Source organism: Sander vitreus, chromosome 21 (assembly GCF_031162955.1).
Source record: "Sander vitreus isolate 19-12246 chromosome 21, sanVit1, whole genome shotgun sequence".
Lineage (NCBI taxonomy): Eukaryota > Metazoa > Chordata > Actinopteri > Perciformes > Percidae > Sander > Sander vitreus.
The window spans coordinates 14758354-14774751 of record NC_135875.1 but is presented as its reverse complement, the minus strand read 5'-3'; the positions used below and the strand labels follow the sequence as shown (position 1 = coordinate 14774751).

General features: G+C 42.2%; 1 protein-coding gene across 1 annotated transcript; it reads left to right on the top strand.

Annotated features, from left to right (window-relative positions):
• Positions 1–3677: 3677 nt before the first annotated feature.
• Positions 3678–15865, top strand: LOC144536185 (ubiquitin carboxyl-terminal hydrolase 31-like). The gene is made up of 16 exons (XM_078279182.1): positions 3678–4214; positions 6770–6907; positions 7147–7235; positions 8103–8195; positions 8454–8589; positions 8884–9034; positions 9658–9838; positions 9923–10034; positions 10131–10225; positions 10491–10568; positions 10740–10869; positions 11232–11351; positions 11521–11746; positions 11843–12001; positions 12514–12666; positions 12776–15865. The coding sequence occupies exons 1-16, from the start codon at positions 3678–3680 to the stop codon at positions 14290–14292; spliced, it is 3915 nt and encodes a 1304-aa protein (XP_078135308.1). The 3' UTR covers positions 14293–15865.
• The last annotated feature ends 533 nt before the right edge of the window (positions 15866–16398 follow it).

Genomic DNA, 16398 nt, shown 5'->3' with positions numbered 1-16398 from the left:
ATAAAATAGGGGGTTGAATGAGTTTGTAGTGTAATCAGTCTAGTTTAATAAATGTATGGCCTTTTCTTCTAATTCCTTCTTTCGTAATCCCACATCGGTCGAACTGTGTGTGTCCAGTGACTCAAAGGTGCCACGTTTTAGCCTCTCTTATTTTGAATGTATTTTGCACCTTCAAGTCATGAAAATTGGCATGTCTGTCACAGTCAACTGTCAAAGGAATACATGTAGAAATAGAAGACTTTACTGTAACAAGGGTCTTTTAAGATTTTGGAAGTGGAAAACTGATGTTTTTTTCCCACTATTTTAAACTACAATAATATTAGTGCTGAAAAGATTAGTTTATTTAGATCATTTTTTTGTTGATAATTGATTAATCATTTAAGTAATCTCTCAAGCAAAAATGACAATCATTTCCTAGTTCCAGCTTTTCCATTGTTGCTTTTCAGACTTTGTGAAGTTTGAATATATTTTTATATTTATTTTATTTCTATACTGTTGGTCCAACTAAAACAATTTGAATACGTCACCTTGGGCTTTAGGTAATTTTTCATCGTGTTAAATGTTAAAGTGCTCATATTATGCTTTTTGGCTTTTTCCCTTTCCTTTATTGTGTTATATATCTTTTTATGCACGTCCTAGGTTTACAAAGTGAAAAAGCCCAAAGTCCACCCCAAAGGGACTTACCATCTCCAACAGAAAACACTGTTGACAAACTGCTCCGAACAGCTCTATTGTAGTCCAGCCTTTACTTCCGTGACGAACGTGCGTCATTTTGTTACACACGTTATATGCTCGACTAGCTGCTAGCACGGCATGGTGTCAGTACCCGATCCGTACCGCATGTAAAATCCATTCTGCGCATGCGCACGCTTGCGCGAACACTGGCAAACTTCACAGCTCTATGCACGTATTGGCGTAAGGATGTTTGGACATTGCTGGTTATCCGGAGGAAAACATTAGACAGTGACAGTAGACCGTTATGATGGCAGAGATTAAGTTTACAAGGTGTTTGCTGGAGTTGCCTAAAGTATCTGTTAATGATATGCGGAGGGTCGTCCGGCCATCCAGTACAACACCATGTAGCAAATTAAATAAAGGCTTCAAATTTTACGTTTCATCATTTCTTTGCAACTTTGAAGGTAATTTGCTAACGCTAGCTAGCCTGAGCTAGAAGCCTTGCTTTGGTGTTTTAAGTCATGACTCCGTCCTGCTTCAGGTTAATCATGCTTTAAATAAAGTTTAAGCATGTGTATACCTCTCTCTTCATGTGTTTGTTCTTCTATGAAAGTATCAGGTAAAAACAGGGCTACAAATGAGATCTCTGTGAGAGACCAGCAAACTTATGTAGCTCAATGCTGGACATTTCACCCCAAATTCCGGTCGCTTTACTGTATTTGTATTTGTTTAATATTTGGTTTAGAAGCCTTTATTGGTGATTTTTTTTTTTACGGTACAAAGTCCTGCTACATACGTACATATATAGCTAGCTATATATGCTCCGCTATGTCGCGTTAGCATGCAGCTACAGTAGTTAGCTATGAGTATGCTAACGTTAGATTGTATTGGAACGAAGCAGCACAGATAAAGGCTTCTGAACCAAACACTACACAATTGGACATGTTTCAGCAGGAATGTGACCCGGAATTGGGGAGAATTTAACAACATTGCCAGCTAAGATGACATGTTTACTGCCGTTAGCATGTAGCTACTATAGTGGTATACAGCAGTGGTGGCTGGAAGAGCTGTCATCCCGTCTTCAAAAGGACACTTATGTACGTTTACACTTCATCGCATCAATAATAGACAGTCTATGGTTATTAGTCAAGACAAAGTATTATAAGTAAAAACATTAACATAAACAACACAACGATGACGTCGCTACACGGTTTTGGATCAGTGACAAGTCTCGATTGTTTATAGCTATGACTATTGTATAATAAAGATTTAATAAAAAAGTTGTGATTGGTTTGGTCGTAAAGTGTTTCAACGCATGCGTGGTACAAATCGCACAGGGACATTGTTAGTTTTTTTACTACGTAACTGCGCATGCGCAGAACGGATTTTACAGGTGGTACGGATCGGGTACTGACACACACCCTCATGCTCTGCAACTGACTAGCTAGCAGTGCTTATTGCGCATGTGTGACTCCCAACAAAGATGGAATAGAAGTGAGATGTCTCACTCTGTAGCTAAAACAGAGAGCTCAACACAGGGTGAAAAGAGGAGCTGCAGCAATGTGCAGTACAACAAATATATGGTGTTTTCTGAAAATTAAACCACAAACCTATTCTGGCACAACCTTCTAAATACAATTATGAACCTGAAAATGAGCATAATATGACTACTTTAAATAATCAGCCCATTGATAAATAATTAAAACTAATTATTTGTATATAAGAAATCAATTGACTGTATAAATTACCAACAGATTGAAAATGACATGTTTTTGGGGGACAATAGCAATTAGAAATAGGTGAAAGAAATTTTACAAAAATATAATTAAACTCGTTGCAATACCCCTAAATGGACACCAATACTTTGACTAATTGTAACCTTTGTTCCTCTGTGGTGTTGTAGATCCCATGGGATTTCTAGAGCGACACCCTAAATGTATCAGATAAATACCAATTGTATTTTCTGACAATGACGTGATAATATAACGCCATTTGCAGCCCAACTGGCGCTCATCAGTGCCCATGCTGTCCAGAGACGCGAATGTAGCATCACCGAGCATCACATGCCGCTGTAGGCCTACCTGCTCTCCTCCAACATGGACCAGTGTTTGGCCCTGACGTCAGCCGTTACCGCCCTGCCTGCCTGCAGTATCGGTGCGTTCAGATGATGATGGAGACGGGAGAAGCGGCCTCGCCATGAATCCCACCCGAAGGAGGAATTAAGGCGCACGGAGAGTGGGGCAAGTATTAAAAAACTTTTAGATGGGGACACCGAAACGTGCACCTTTCACATCTGGCCCACGAAGTGATGCTCCAAGGCGGACAAACGCGAGGGAGCCGCGGGCTGTGCCACTCCGGTCGGGGTGTTCCTCAGTTTGGCAGAGCTCCTGCGAGCGCGCCCACCGTGGAGGCGATTTAGGGAAGACATCCATTGGGTAAATATCACCAACCGCTCAGTTTTTAATATCACCGTGGATGTGATGACCAGAGGTGAAGAAATGCCTTTTAAAGGGTGGAGCTGCGGCTTCTTTAATAAATGATGAGGAATTCCGCTCGTCACTCTCAGCCTAATTGTGAAAGGTTGATTTGATGTTCATGTCTGACGGACACTGATACTCAACCACGTCGCCTTGTTTTTGTGTCTGAACAATGACACGGGTGATGTTATGTCACCGGACCGAGAGCTAGAGATGATGGCTGCCGGCTGGTGCGGGACTACCCCATGCGTTCATGTGAAGCGCCCTGATAGCGGCTCTCCATGGAGGCTGTTTATGCAATCATACGCAGTGTTGCAAGTGGGCTGATTTCATGCTACTCCACTGTCTCCATATGATCCCCAGAACTGCCAGGCCTTTTGTGTTTCTGTGAAATATGCTCGGGCCTTTTGTAACAAACCAGAAAGTGAAGGAGCTGTCACTACATGGGGATGAGGCGATGCTCTGAAAAAGGGGGCCCTTTCTGGAATTAAGGCGTAAAAAGCGGGGAAAGCCATCAGACCGACCATGTCGAAAGTTGTCAGTAACAAGGAGAAGAAATCCTTTAGTAAAAAACTCTTCCGGAGAAGCTCTGTCCGCTCCGTTGGGAGCTTTATGAACAGAGTTCTCCGGACTCTCTCGACTCTGTCTCATTTCGGTACCGAGGAGCAGGCCGCCGAGGATGAGAAGGACGACGCAACTTTGATCCCGACCACCACCGGAGGGTCAGTCCCGTCCGACGATAGCGACTGCGGGGGTTTCCCTTTCGGGGACAAGGTGCCGGGTGTCGCCGGACTCAAGAACCACGGCAACACCTGCTTCATGAACGCTATCTTACAGTGCCTGAGCAACACGGAGCTCTTTGCCGAGTACCTGGCTTTGGAGCAGTTTAAAGGGGCAGAGACGACCAGCAGCAACGAGAAGTCCAAGTCCAACGGGCTGCTGGTGCAGAAGAAAGGGAGCCAGCAGCAGCAGGAGGCAGGGGAGGTGACTGAGCAGCTGTCCGGTCTGGTTCGGGCTCTGTGGACCTTCGAGTACACACCTCAGCACAGCAGAGACTTCAAGGTAGGCTGTGCATCATGCAGGGCTCCTTACTGTCAGTCTGAAGAATGTTATTGGATTAATTTGTTTCAAAAGTGTAATAAATATAACAACAGACACACTATATGGCTACAGAGAGGCTGGCTATTTCGTGCCCAAACTTGATCCTGCTTAGAATAAAGTTTCCAGATACCTTCAGTACCCCCTGATTTATTTTAATACTTACAGAGGAACTTAATAACAAACAAACTGAGATGTCAGGTGAGGGTATGGTCTTCTCAAGTTAATAACTTTGTTGTTTTGCTGTTCGTCATCAAGAGCCCCAGCTTTTTTATTTGGTCCATGTCATTCTTAACAGAAGAGTACAGTCACCGTTACAATTACAAATGGCCCTATTGAATAGCACCTCAGCCCCAGATTGCGCAGTTTGTGTACCATTGAAAATGAAACAGGTGAAGTTAGTGTTCCTAGACTAACGCCACTTTCTTCAAAAGGCTGTTTTAGCCGGTCAGCTGAGTCCTAGATCTGAGCTGTTATAAAACTCATCTGTTTTTGGAACTGCTTTATTGTCTGTCCCACACCTATCAGCTTTTGTTGCAGTCTCCTTTTCTTCCTCATCATTTCACCTCATGGTTAGTTTGCCTGTCACAATCACAAAGGTTTGTTCTTTCGCAACAGGCATACTTTATTTTTATGTCTTTTTCTGTCTGATAACCTATTTTTTTCTTTCAAAAGTTAAAAAAAACAGAGACGATTTAAATTGTTACAACACATTGCTTATTCTTGACAGTGTTACTATTCCTGTCCACTTTTTTCTACCTTGGTTGCCAGCCAAAGTACAAACTGTCTGATTGGATATAGATTGTTCTCTCCTGAGTAAAAGGCCTTGAATCTGTAACTCATTGGAGGGAAAAAAGTTCAAACCCAGACACCAATGTAAAGTGACCCAGGCACTTTACATTAACAATATTTGTAACATTTTGTATTTCATTTGTGATAAATGAGGAATCCTGGCAATATATCCAAAAGCTAATGGAGATTCACCTTTTTTCTGTTTTTTCTAATGTAAATTATTTTACAAGCTGTTGCTTTTTAATAGCATCATTCCGTATGTTCGTGCAGTAGAAATAAAGTCAAAGTCAGTAGACTTTCCCTTTTAATAACTTAAAAGATCCAATATTGGGAGGATTGAAAGGACTCTCATGCTCAAACTCTTTTGGCAAAATTGTTATTTTGCTCACCAACTTGTACCTCAAACTTAAGTGCAGCTAATTGAACTTTAGTGATGTTATTTTTGTGGTCAGTGTACATCACAGCTCAGCATACACATTTTTTGCTTTTGGTTTTGTACCTCTTTCCCTCCGACCACAATCTGAGCCTAAACTGAGAGCACTTAAAGATCATTAGGAAGACATCTGTAATAATAACACAGGGGAATTATCCGCTGTCTCGGAGACCATTTTCTCCCAGAAGCAATTGGTTTGAGGATTTTGTTGTTGTACGCCAAACTGCCACAGAATACGATCTGCACAAACTCTCATAGATGATGGCAAGAGACATTCACCATTTGTGAAATGCGATGCTTAATTTGACAATGTGATTGATGGGGAAACAAATCCAACAAATGGTGGGAGTCTGTAAACAACACAAGGTAACTGAAATCAATAGTTGATACAATTATTAGATGTTTTTTTCTTTTTATTTATTATGTAGATCTGTATTGTAGGGATATTACATGGAATACAACGGAATAACTAGTTACTGTAGCTGTTTAAGAGCAGCATTCTTTTTTTCAAATTATATTCGTACTGTTGCATATATTGTGAGCATCATCAATATTTTGACATTGAAATGATTACTTTTACACAAAGCATCAGACCCATTTTTTTTTTTGACACTTTCCTTTATTTCACCAGAACCTTGAGAAAGCATTGCCACTCATTCATGTGCTGTTTTCACGAGATACAGATATTTAAAACAATGCCTCATTAATATTCAGTCCGCATTTCACTCTCTGTCTAAATCTCTTAATTGTTTGTTTGTCTTATGGTTTGTTTGTTGTTAAAATTAACTCATAATCAGTAGGGGTGGTGGAAAAAAATCGAAACAGCATAGTATCGCAATATTTTCTGTGGCAGTGCTGTATTGATACACAGACAAAATGCTGAGGCTGCATTGGTAATGCCTTCAAAATGAAAAAAGAACGTCTGGTGGGACAGGCTGGGAAAGACACACAGTGCACAGTCCCCTCATATCTTTGACCTAGCGTGACATTTGATAGCCAGTAGAGGTGACTTTACTGGGTGGCTCGGCAGAGTAAACACTGTTGTCATCTCCGATAGCTAATTGTCAGTGAGGTTAAGATGTCGATTTTTTTCAGCCTGTGTCCCAGTTTTTGAAAAGCTTCTCTGCACCTACGTCTCCCCATCACCCGCATCTCTGCTGTCCTTTAGGATTGTGCTGATCATCATCCTGGTCAAACATACTGAATATTTTATAACGAGACAGTAATGTCGACAAAATCATTTCTGTTTTAGGAGCAGTCCACTTAAACCAATCATTTGTTTGTCCTGCTGCAGAATGTAGTTTCCAAGAGCGCTCTTCAGTTCAAGGGTAACTCCCAGCACGATGCCCAGGAATTCCTCCTCTGGTTGCTGGATAGAGTTCACGAAGACCTCAACCATATCATCCACCCTGACATCAGACCCCCCAGGAAGGTAAACAGCAACTTAGAACACAGTTTTCTCAGTACAGAGTACCTTATATTCAATATTATGTGATTCTGTGTTTTGACAGGATGTTAACCCTTTTGTAATTCCCAACTGATCAATATTGAAATAAACTGAATGTTGTGATACTATAAAGTGTAGTACCGGTGACTGCCGCTATTATATAACATGCATTTTACCGTACCTGTTTGCCAAATCATTTTTCTGTGTCTCTGTTGTTTTCCCAGCCTCCAGGAGAAGAGGAAAATGCCCCTGAAGGATCTCCACTACCAGCACCTGGATCTTTTGTACAAGAGTTGTTTCAGGCACAATACAGGTGAAACTTTCAATTGCTGGTATATAATCTGTTTATACCGACTGCAAGTATTTACTACTAGCTCACATTCGTATTGACTGAAAATCAATGAGGAGTTCATACCATCCTGTATCTTCTATATCGCAACAATTATGACTTATGCCACACAACACATAACACCCAACTTTTGTGATAAAATATTCTAAACTTAAGGTTCACTTACTAGTTTGATTTGTAGCGCTTTTGACCATATCCCACGACCTTCTTCAGAGAACAGAACTTGCTCGGGTGTCATCGCGTGACCTAAATATAGAACTTGAAGCGATTGTATTGACAAAAAGAAACAGTGATTACAAGTTTAAACTCCAGGTATATAAAGTTCTTGTAACCAATTTTATCTAATCCAATCCAACTTTATTTGTTAAGCGCTTTAAAACAACCAAAGTTGACCAAAGTGCTGCACAGAAGAATAAATAAGACATCATAAATAAAAGACATAACAGCTCACATGAGGTGCAACATTACATATGTAATACTCTAACTGTATTGTTCATTACTGTAATGTATAGCACTGATGTTTAAAATGATACACCGATAATATTGCATCTTTACAGTATGCTCTCCTATGCTCTTAACAGCAAACTGTACAGATCATTGTGAACACCCTGTTTCTGGAAGTGGATGTTAGGTTTTTCTATCCTGTATTCCACTAATTTCAAAGGAGCAGTTTCATATTTTGCAAAATACTGAGAGTGGTATCAATGTTCTCCTTCAACTCTCGGCAAGAAAGTAAATAAGCATATATCCCAAAAAATTAATTTCTTTGTAATGATACACAGTCACAGTATTCCAGCTGAATGTAATTATTCTCGCCATGTCTCTGTGTAGGTCCTCCTTGACCTGCCCTCACTGCCAGAAACAGAGCAACACCTTTGATCCTTTCCTCTGCATCTCACTGCCAATCCCGGTACCTCACACACGGTAAGATGACTCTGCATCTTGTTTATGAGTAAGACAATATCTATCAGACAAAAAAAAAAGTCCCTGTATTCAAAACGTGCAACGAGACGAACCCCGGTCTGAACGAAAGATGAAAGAAGTGTCAAACCCAGCTTTGACAAACACCATGAAGGATCTGACAGGAGGAAGTTAAAATTAGAAGATGCTGTCTATGTTTGCAACATCAGTCCAGTCGTGGTTACGAAACAGCCAATTAAATCCAGGCTTTCTGTGTTGCAGGCCCCTGTATGTGACAGTGGTGTACCAAGGAAAGTGCTCCCACTGCATGAGAGTCGGGGTGGCGGTGCCTCTTTCTGGCACCGTGTCCAGGCTGAGACAAGCTGTGGCCCAAGAGACCAAAATCCCTGCCCAACAGGTGCTGTCTTATTAGGAAACTTCCTTTTTTAAGGGCCATTAATGTATCACGATTAAGAGGATTAATAAATGGGTGTGCTACTTTGAGGATTTATCTCATAGTAGAAGACGAAGCCTTTTATTATCAGTGCTTTATAAATATCCATATATATGTAGTGTATTTCAGAATATAAAGCCTCTTTTGATATTTGGAAGCACCTCTTTTTTGTCACTACCTGTTAGTTTGTTTCACAAATTGTCATCAAATGATTGAATCCAAATGCAAACCTGCTTTTGTTCCCCCGTCTCTGATCAGATCGTCCTCACTGAAATGTACTTTGACGGCTTTCACCGTTCCTTCTGTGACGACGACGACGATCTCGAGATCATTCAGGAGAGTGACTCCATCTTTGCCTTTGAGACACCTGAGCTATTCAGACCGGAGCAGATCCGCTCCAAGCGAAGTGGTACATACAGTACATCCTGTTTTTGTCCCTGAGAAATAAGTTTAGCTCTTTGTCTTATTACGCCTGTAGGAGTCGAGATCAGATTAGAAATGGACTAATATTAGAGATGTGCTTTATTCGGGGAGCTGCCACACACACACACACACACACACACACACACACACACACACACACACACACACACACACACACACACACACACACACACACACACACACACACACACACACACACACACAAATACACACACACACACACACACACACACACACACACACACACACACACACACACACACACACTTTTGTTTCACTATCTTTGTGGGGACCCGTCATTGACATAATGCATTCCCTAGCCCCTTACCCTTACCTTAACCATCACAACTAAATGCCTAACCTTAACCCTTACCCTCACCCTAACCATAACCTAATTCTAACCCTAATCCTAAAACCAAGTCTTAACCCTCAAACAGCCCTTTAACCTTGTGGGGTCCAGCATTTTGGGCCCCACAAGGCTGTGTAGACCCCACAAGTATACTGTATTCCCCGGTTTTTGGACCCCACGAATATAGTAAAACAAGCACACACATCTTTACATCTTTACATTTTGTGTGTTTATTACAGGGAGCCCACATGCAAATCTCAACCAGAACAACCTGAAGTATGGCACAGATAATAATAGGATATCCACACAAATACAAGAGCAGACGACCCCACCTCAGAGTCCCAATAAGAATAGTGGACAGGCTGAGAAGATCGTCCTGCTGGTGTGTAACAGAGCCTGCGCTGGACAGCAAGGACGCAGGTATTAAACAACACTTGTAAAGGTTTAAATCATTATCCCAAGGAAATCTTTAAAACTGATGTTTTGTTTTTGTAATTCCGGCAGGTTTGGTAATCCATTTATTCTGTATTTGGAGCGTACAGTGACATGGGATGTACTTCAGAAAGAGATCTTGGAGAAGATGCGGCATCTTTTGCGCCCTGGAGTCTTTGTGCAGGTACATCCTCATCACATACTTTTTTTTTAAAATAATCTTTTAATTACATTTTAAAAGTGTTATGTTTTTTAACGTCTTACCCTTGACGGTGTGTAGGTAGGGCCCTTCACTTTGCGTGTGGTAGGAGTGGTTGGAATCACATACCTCTTGCCTCAGGAGGAGCAGCCGCTCTGCCATCCCTCTGTGGAGAGGTAATCTTACTTATCGCCACAAGGGGGGAGTGTTACCGCACTTGAATAGTCATTATACTGTATAAACCCTGCAGTGAGTTCAATCCACTTGAAGTTATTAAAAGAGCTTCAGTATGTAGGCTGACTCTTCAGTCGTTTTGATGTTAATATATCTCCTGAGATTTATAATAGTTTGTCTGGGTTTGAGAGATTTTCTTCTAAGAAAATTATAATGAGATACAATAAAAAATATAATGTGCGTTTCTCTCAATCTATTTACCAACAGGGCATACAAGTCTTGCGGTCCTGGAGGGCCACCTCATGTCAAAATTGTTGTTGAATGGGACAAGGAGACGAAAGACTAGTAAGTGACATCTGAAGCAACAATCACTCGCACTTGAATTAAGCTCAGGGCAGGCAGATGTGTGATGTAGCCTTTCAGAGCTCTGCGTTTTAACACAAATACATGTAGTAAAACGTCTTTTCAAGTTCTGTGTGATCCCTCTGTGACTTGTGCCGTGTTATGCCCCCGCAGTCTGTTCAAAAGAACTGAGGATGAATACATCCCAGATGCTGAAAGCGTGCGTCAAGTAAAGGAGCAGCACCTGCAGCCTCAGACCTGCTCACTTGCCCAGTGCTTTCAACTCTACACCAAAGAGGAGCAGGTAGGCTGAGACATGCTGTCATATAGGCTGCAGGAGTGTTAGAATTAAATAAGTGTTTTATTATTTGCTGCATACTAAGATTCAGGTTCGCGTGAGTAAGGGATGTGATGTTGGGTTATATTTCTATTTATTTGATTTCAGTGGTGATGTCAAGATGCCAGACATGGGTGGTGTGGGCAGACAATTACAAACAGTAGATGGCAGTACAATTACACTTTTCTGCCACTTTTCTTTTCCTATATTATATTGCTTACAAAATGTTTAAAGAAATCAATTCATACCTTATACCCTTATACCCTATACCATGTTAACGGGTAAAATGTTACTTTTTAATTACTGACTTTTCTTCACATTCATTTCAGCTTGCTCCTGATGATGCATGGCGTTGTCCACACTGTAAGCAGCTTCAGCAGGGCAGCATCAAGCTCAGTCTGTGGACCCTGCCAGACATCCTCATACTTCACCTGAAACGCTTTAGACAGGTACTCATGTAGACAGTCTAGTAAATAAAGGTGCCAAAATGCTTAGATTTCTAAAAGTAAAAGAAAATATATATATAAGTGAGAGAAAGAGATTATTCATTTTCATATCACTGTGTAGGAACTTAAAAAAAAGTAGAAATGAAATGCCATAAATGTGTCGTGACTTCAGGATGGGGATCGACGAATGAAGATGCAGAACATGGTTAAGTTCCCGCTCACAGGCATGGACATGGCACCCCATATGGTAAAGAGGAGCCAGAGCAGCTGGAGTCTCCCCTCCCACTGGTCACCGTGGAGAAGGCCTTATGGGATGGGCCGTGACCCAGAGGACTATCTTTATGACCTGTATGCAGTGTGTAACCATCATGGGACCATGCAGGGAGGACATTACACAGGTAGCAAAGCAGCATCAACAACCAACCATAACTGATTTTCCTTTCAAAAAAGCTTTCCAAGATATTAATATAATTGTATTGTGTTGTGTCCTGTAGCTCATTGTAAGAACTCCATAGATGGACAGTGGTATTGCTTTGATGATAGTGATGTCCAGCCCATACCTGAAGATGAGGTCTGCAAGCAGACCGGTTACATCTTGTTTTATCAAAGACGTGCCACAATTCCATCTTGGTCTGCCAACAGTTCTGTGGGAGGTAATCTTTATTGCTATTAGCTTGTACAATCTCGTATGTACATGTTTAAATATATTATACATGTTCAACCCATAGACTGTATATGAAGATGGACGACCCGTCTCCACTTCCTCCCATTGTACAAAAGTGAAGCCAAAATATCCTATATATGGGCGCTGCCATATCGTAATGTTGGAGCCAGAGTCTGCGCAGTAGTGATCGGGCGGTGGAGCCACGGTATCGAAGTCCCGCCCATACAGCCGCCCGACCAACTGCTAGTCAATAACAGCTGTCAATCATGATGTTTCACCCCGTTTTTTATAGCATCAAACTAATAAAAACCAAACTTGCAACTGTTAGCAACATAGACATCGGACTGTTTGTCCCATGTCCCATCCTCTAACATGGAGGGGGTGGGATTTATGACCTAATACTGCAGCCAGCCACTAGGGGGCGATCCAGATGTTTTGGCTTCACCCTATACAGTCTATGCATCAACCCCTGGTTCAACCACTGTCTGTTTGGGACTTTAGGATCCACCAGTTCCTCTTTGTGTGAGCACTGGATCAGTCGGCTGATGGGCAGCCGTCCACCTAGCCAAGCCTCATCTGGTTCCTCCAGACGCACCTCACTGGCCTCCCTCTCTGAGTCTGCTGAGTTTGCCGGTGAAAGGAGCGAGGATGATGGTAATATAGACTTATCCAAATACACACAATTTCTGACTTGTTTTCAATGCTTCAAACATGACAAATGTGGATAAGTTCTTATATTGATGCATATCTGTCTACCATGCAGGCTTATCGAGCCGGCCAGTAGTAAGAGGCATGCAAAGACAAACATTCTCCTCAAGGTCTTCCATTGCCAGCCCACTGGTGCTCAGTGAAAATGTCACTAAACCACCCTGGTCCCACTCTGCTAAACTCCAACTCCGTTCCAACTCTCCCTCACGCTTCTCCCTGGAATCCCACTCCTCCTCCACCACACTGGAGAGGATAGGAGAGGTGGTTGATACCAAGCTGTCAGCCTCCTGCTGCACTGGGTCACCTAAGCCAGACAGAGCTTCAGGGGGCAAGTCGACCCTTGCAGCTTTGGATAGTAATCCAGGCAGTAAGAGGCTGATAGAGCAGGTTCACTCCAAGACTGTGGCACAGGCAGAGCAGAGGAGCCCCACCCAGGCTGGGGATAACAACAATATAGTCACTACTGCTGAACAGCTCAGTCCTCGACACGGGGCAACTGCAAAGGACCTGAAACAAAGAAATGGGGCTGCAGATAGCGCCGGTGTGAAAAGGACCTCAGCAAGTCCCAAGAAACGTCCTGCCACCTCCTCAACATCATCCAGCTCTCTGTCTCCCGCATCCCCAGCTGTTGACAAGTTACCGTCTCGAACACAGACCAAGACAGGAGCATCAGCATCAACCCCCAAGGACAAAAGCGATGGACTGCCTAAAACTAGCAAGGCTGGTTCCTCAAGAACTGCAACCCCCTGCAAGAAAGGATCATCCCAAGCCCCGGAGGTATTACATCCTGACTCTGGCCAACAGAAGAAGAGTGGTTCTCCAGGATTACAAAGCTCACACCCTCAGAGGACATCACCCAAAGGGGGAGGCGAGAAAAGCTTAGCCTCAGGAAGGACTAAAGCAGCAGACAGGAGCACTAGCCGGGAATCCTCACGGACTACCGTGGTCTCAGAGAAGAAGGTTAACCACGGAGGGCCTCCCTCCAGGTCGAGTGCTGCTAGTAGAGCAGAGGGCAGGCCGGGCCGTGCTGTGGAGAACAGGACGGTGGGCCGGAGCTCAAGCAGTAGCTCCTCCATGGCTAGTCTCCGATCCTCAAGTGTGGGTGTTTCCTCTGCAAGCGCAGCCCCGCCATCAAGAGGACCTCGTAGGAACAGTAAGACAGAAGACAAAGGTTTATCCTTCTTCAAAACTGCTCTGAGGCCCAAAGAGACCCGTAAATCAGCTGATGGTGGGAAAGCAGGGGTGGGAGAGGCTAAAGCGAGTCCAGAGGATGGTGGTGGCGAGGTAGCTAGAGAGGGAATCCCAAATGGTGCGAACAAGAAAGCCCAGAATGTGGCTTCAGAGGCCCAGACTAATGTGACCACAGCCAAAGACAAGGAATCCTCTAAGGTGTCCGCAGCAGCTAAGCATTCACTGCTGCCCTCCACGAGGTCCAAGCTTTCTGGAGCAGAAACGACCGGCAAGTCCGCTGCCAATGCAAAAGAACCTTCAAAGAAAGAGCCTGCTAAAAAGACGATGCAGTCCAGGAAGATCCCCATCAGCTCTACACAAACTAGCCACAGGGCCAAGTGACTTTCTTTTAAAGGCCTGATAACAATCTCTCTAGTGCAGCTCTGAGGTGTTTTAACCATCAAACTAACATCTTTAACACACCCGTAGCTCTTCAGTGGTTACTGAATACCAGCTGCCATACTGGACACCTACTGTCCATGTTGTTAAATAGTTATTAAGGAATGGATTTTAACAAAGCACTTTGTATGGATTGCATTGATTTTGAGGAATATTATACTGTATTGTAAATAAGCATGGACTGCACATGTATTGAAATAATTGCCTTGTTCTGTCTGTAGCATAATTGGGAGAAGTACATCTCAGTAGGAGGTGAAAAGTAAAAGTGACTTTGCACAAGGTGGAAAGCAGATATAATAGTGGGAAGAAACTTTTGAGATACATCAAACACAGACTTCTCAGTCGCCAAAGGAAGTTTACTGGCAATTTTTAACATGCAGATGCAGTGAAACACGGAATTATTTCCAAAAATCTTCATGTACAGCTCTCGATCAATATTGAGAGCCATATGTAAACAAACATCAGTGCCTCAGATAATCAAAGTGAAGTATTTAATCTCAATTGTATACCTGCAGCTGTTGGTAAATTTATAATTACATTTTAATATTTATTAAGCACTGAAAATGTAATTTCAAGTCAAACACAATTAAGCCTATTTAACCTGAAGCGCTGTTTACATATGCTCCTTGATGTAATAATTGTGCGACAGCCTTTAAGAAGTATTTTTTGTGCAGGCAGAATCGAGACGTTCGAAAAGTCAGAAGGGGAAGAAAGTGCAGGAATGAAGCATGTGTCGTTGGTGTTAAATGTCTGGAGACGTGAGTTTGTAATGGTTCTTAAATGTTTGTGTTTTATTTACCAGACCTGTTACCCCTCAGATAACCTCCCATCCGTCAACACCTCTGCCCTCCAGCTGCTGATGCCAACACTTAAACTTCGGTGCCCATGTTCCTCATGGGGATCAGCCTCTTTAGACTGCCAGACATCTCCAAACATTCCTCTCAGATGAACACAGGGTTAATGTAAAAAGCCACTATACGCACACGTATTCAAAGACAGACGGGATGTCTTCGTTGAACGCACCATACATGTACATAGAGCATTATGGTATGTTTGAGTCAGCCCATCTTCTGTCTTCATGTGTGACTTCACAGCTTGTGCACATCTTTAGCTTGCATTGCAGAGTAGATCAACACTGAACACACTGACATAGACTGAGAAAAGAGATTATGACGTATATGACAGTTCTTGCATGATAAATTTGCTTATGCATGCACTTAACTATGCAAGCAGATTCTTGCTAATGCCCACAATGAGTATGTAGAAGTGCTACTTTTGGATGTGTATATATTTCTAACTGTATATTTTTCCAAATGCCAGCATCAGAGAGCATGTGGAGGCATCCTTTATTAAAGCTTTGTTTGCACATTTCTTTAAAGTAATATACATTTTGTATGAATGATAAGTATTGCTCATTCACCCTCTCAAAGTAAATTAACTTACTTGCAAATGAATGTTTTCTGCATTGTATTCATTTGTCTCACGTTTTTCCTCACTATTTCCTTTAGCAACTTTTAACAGACGAGATTTTATTTGGCAAGAAAACATTGCTGCAGTTTACAAGTTAGGGTATAACTTTCATGTATCATCTGTTTGAGATTTATGGCAAACATGTACAGTTTTACCAGGAGTTAAAATGGCACAGTTCAAACAGTAGAGTTTCGTATAGAAGAACTGACGACCGGCTTGTTGTCTGCTTCTCAATTCATTATATTATAATATTCTCTAATATTTTATAATGTTTTTAATTCAAGTCGTGTATAATCAAACCTCAAACCTATCTCAAAAACCTACGACAAAAGACACAAGCTGTACATTTCCCACTGTGAAAGATTGCACTGGAAGGCACCATTAACTGAGTTTGTAACAGGAGCCCCATCCAAATACAAATTTAATATTGACGGTTGTAATAATATACGTCAGCATTATAGATTTACTGAATGTCAGTGTCACTGAATGTCAGTGGAGGAGTGTTCATCAGTAAACCACAAACTACTTTAATTTCTGGCACATGGTGCAGAATAAAGTATTGTCTTTAGTGCCTGGTCT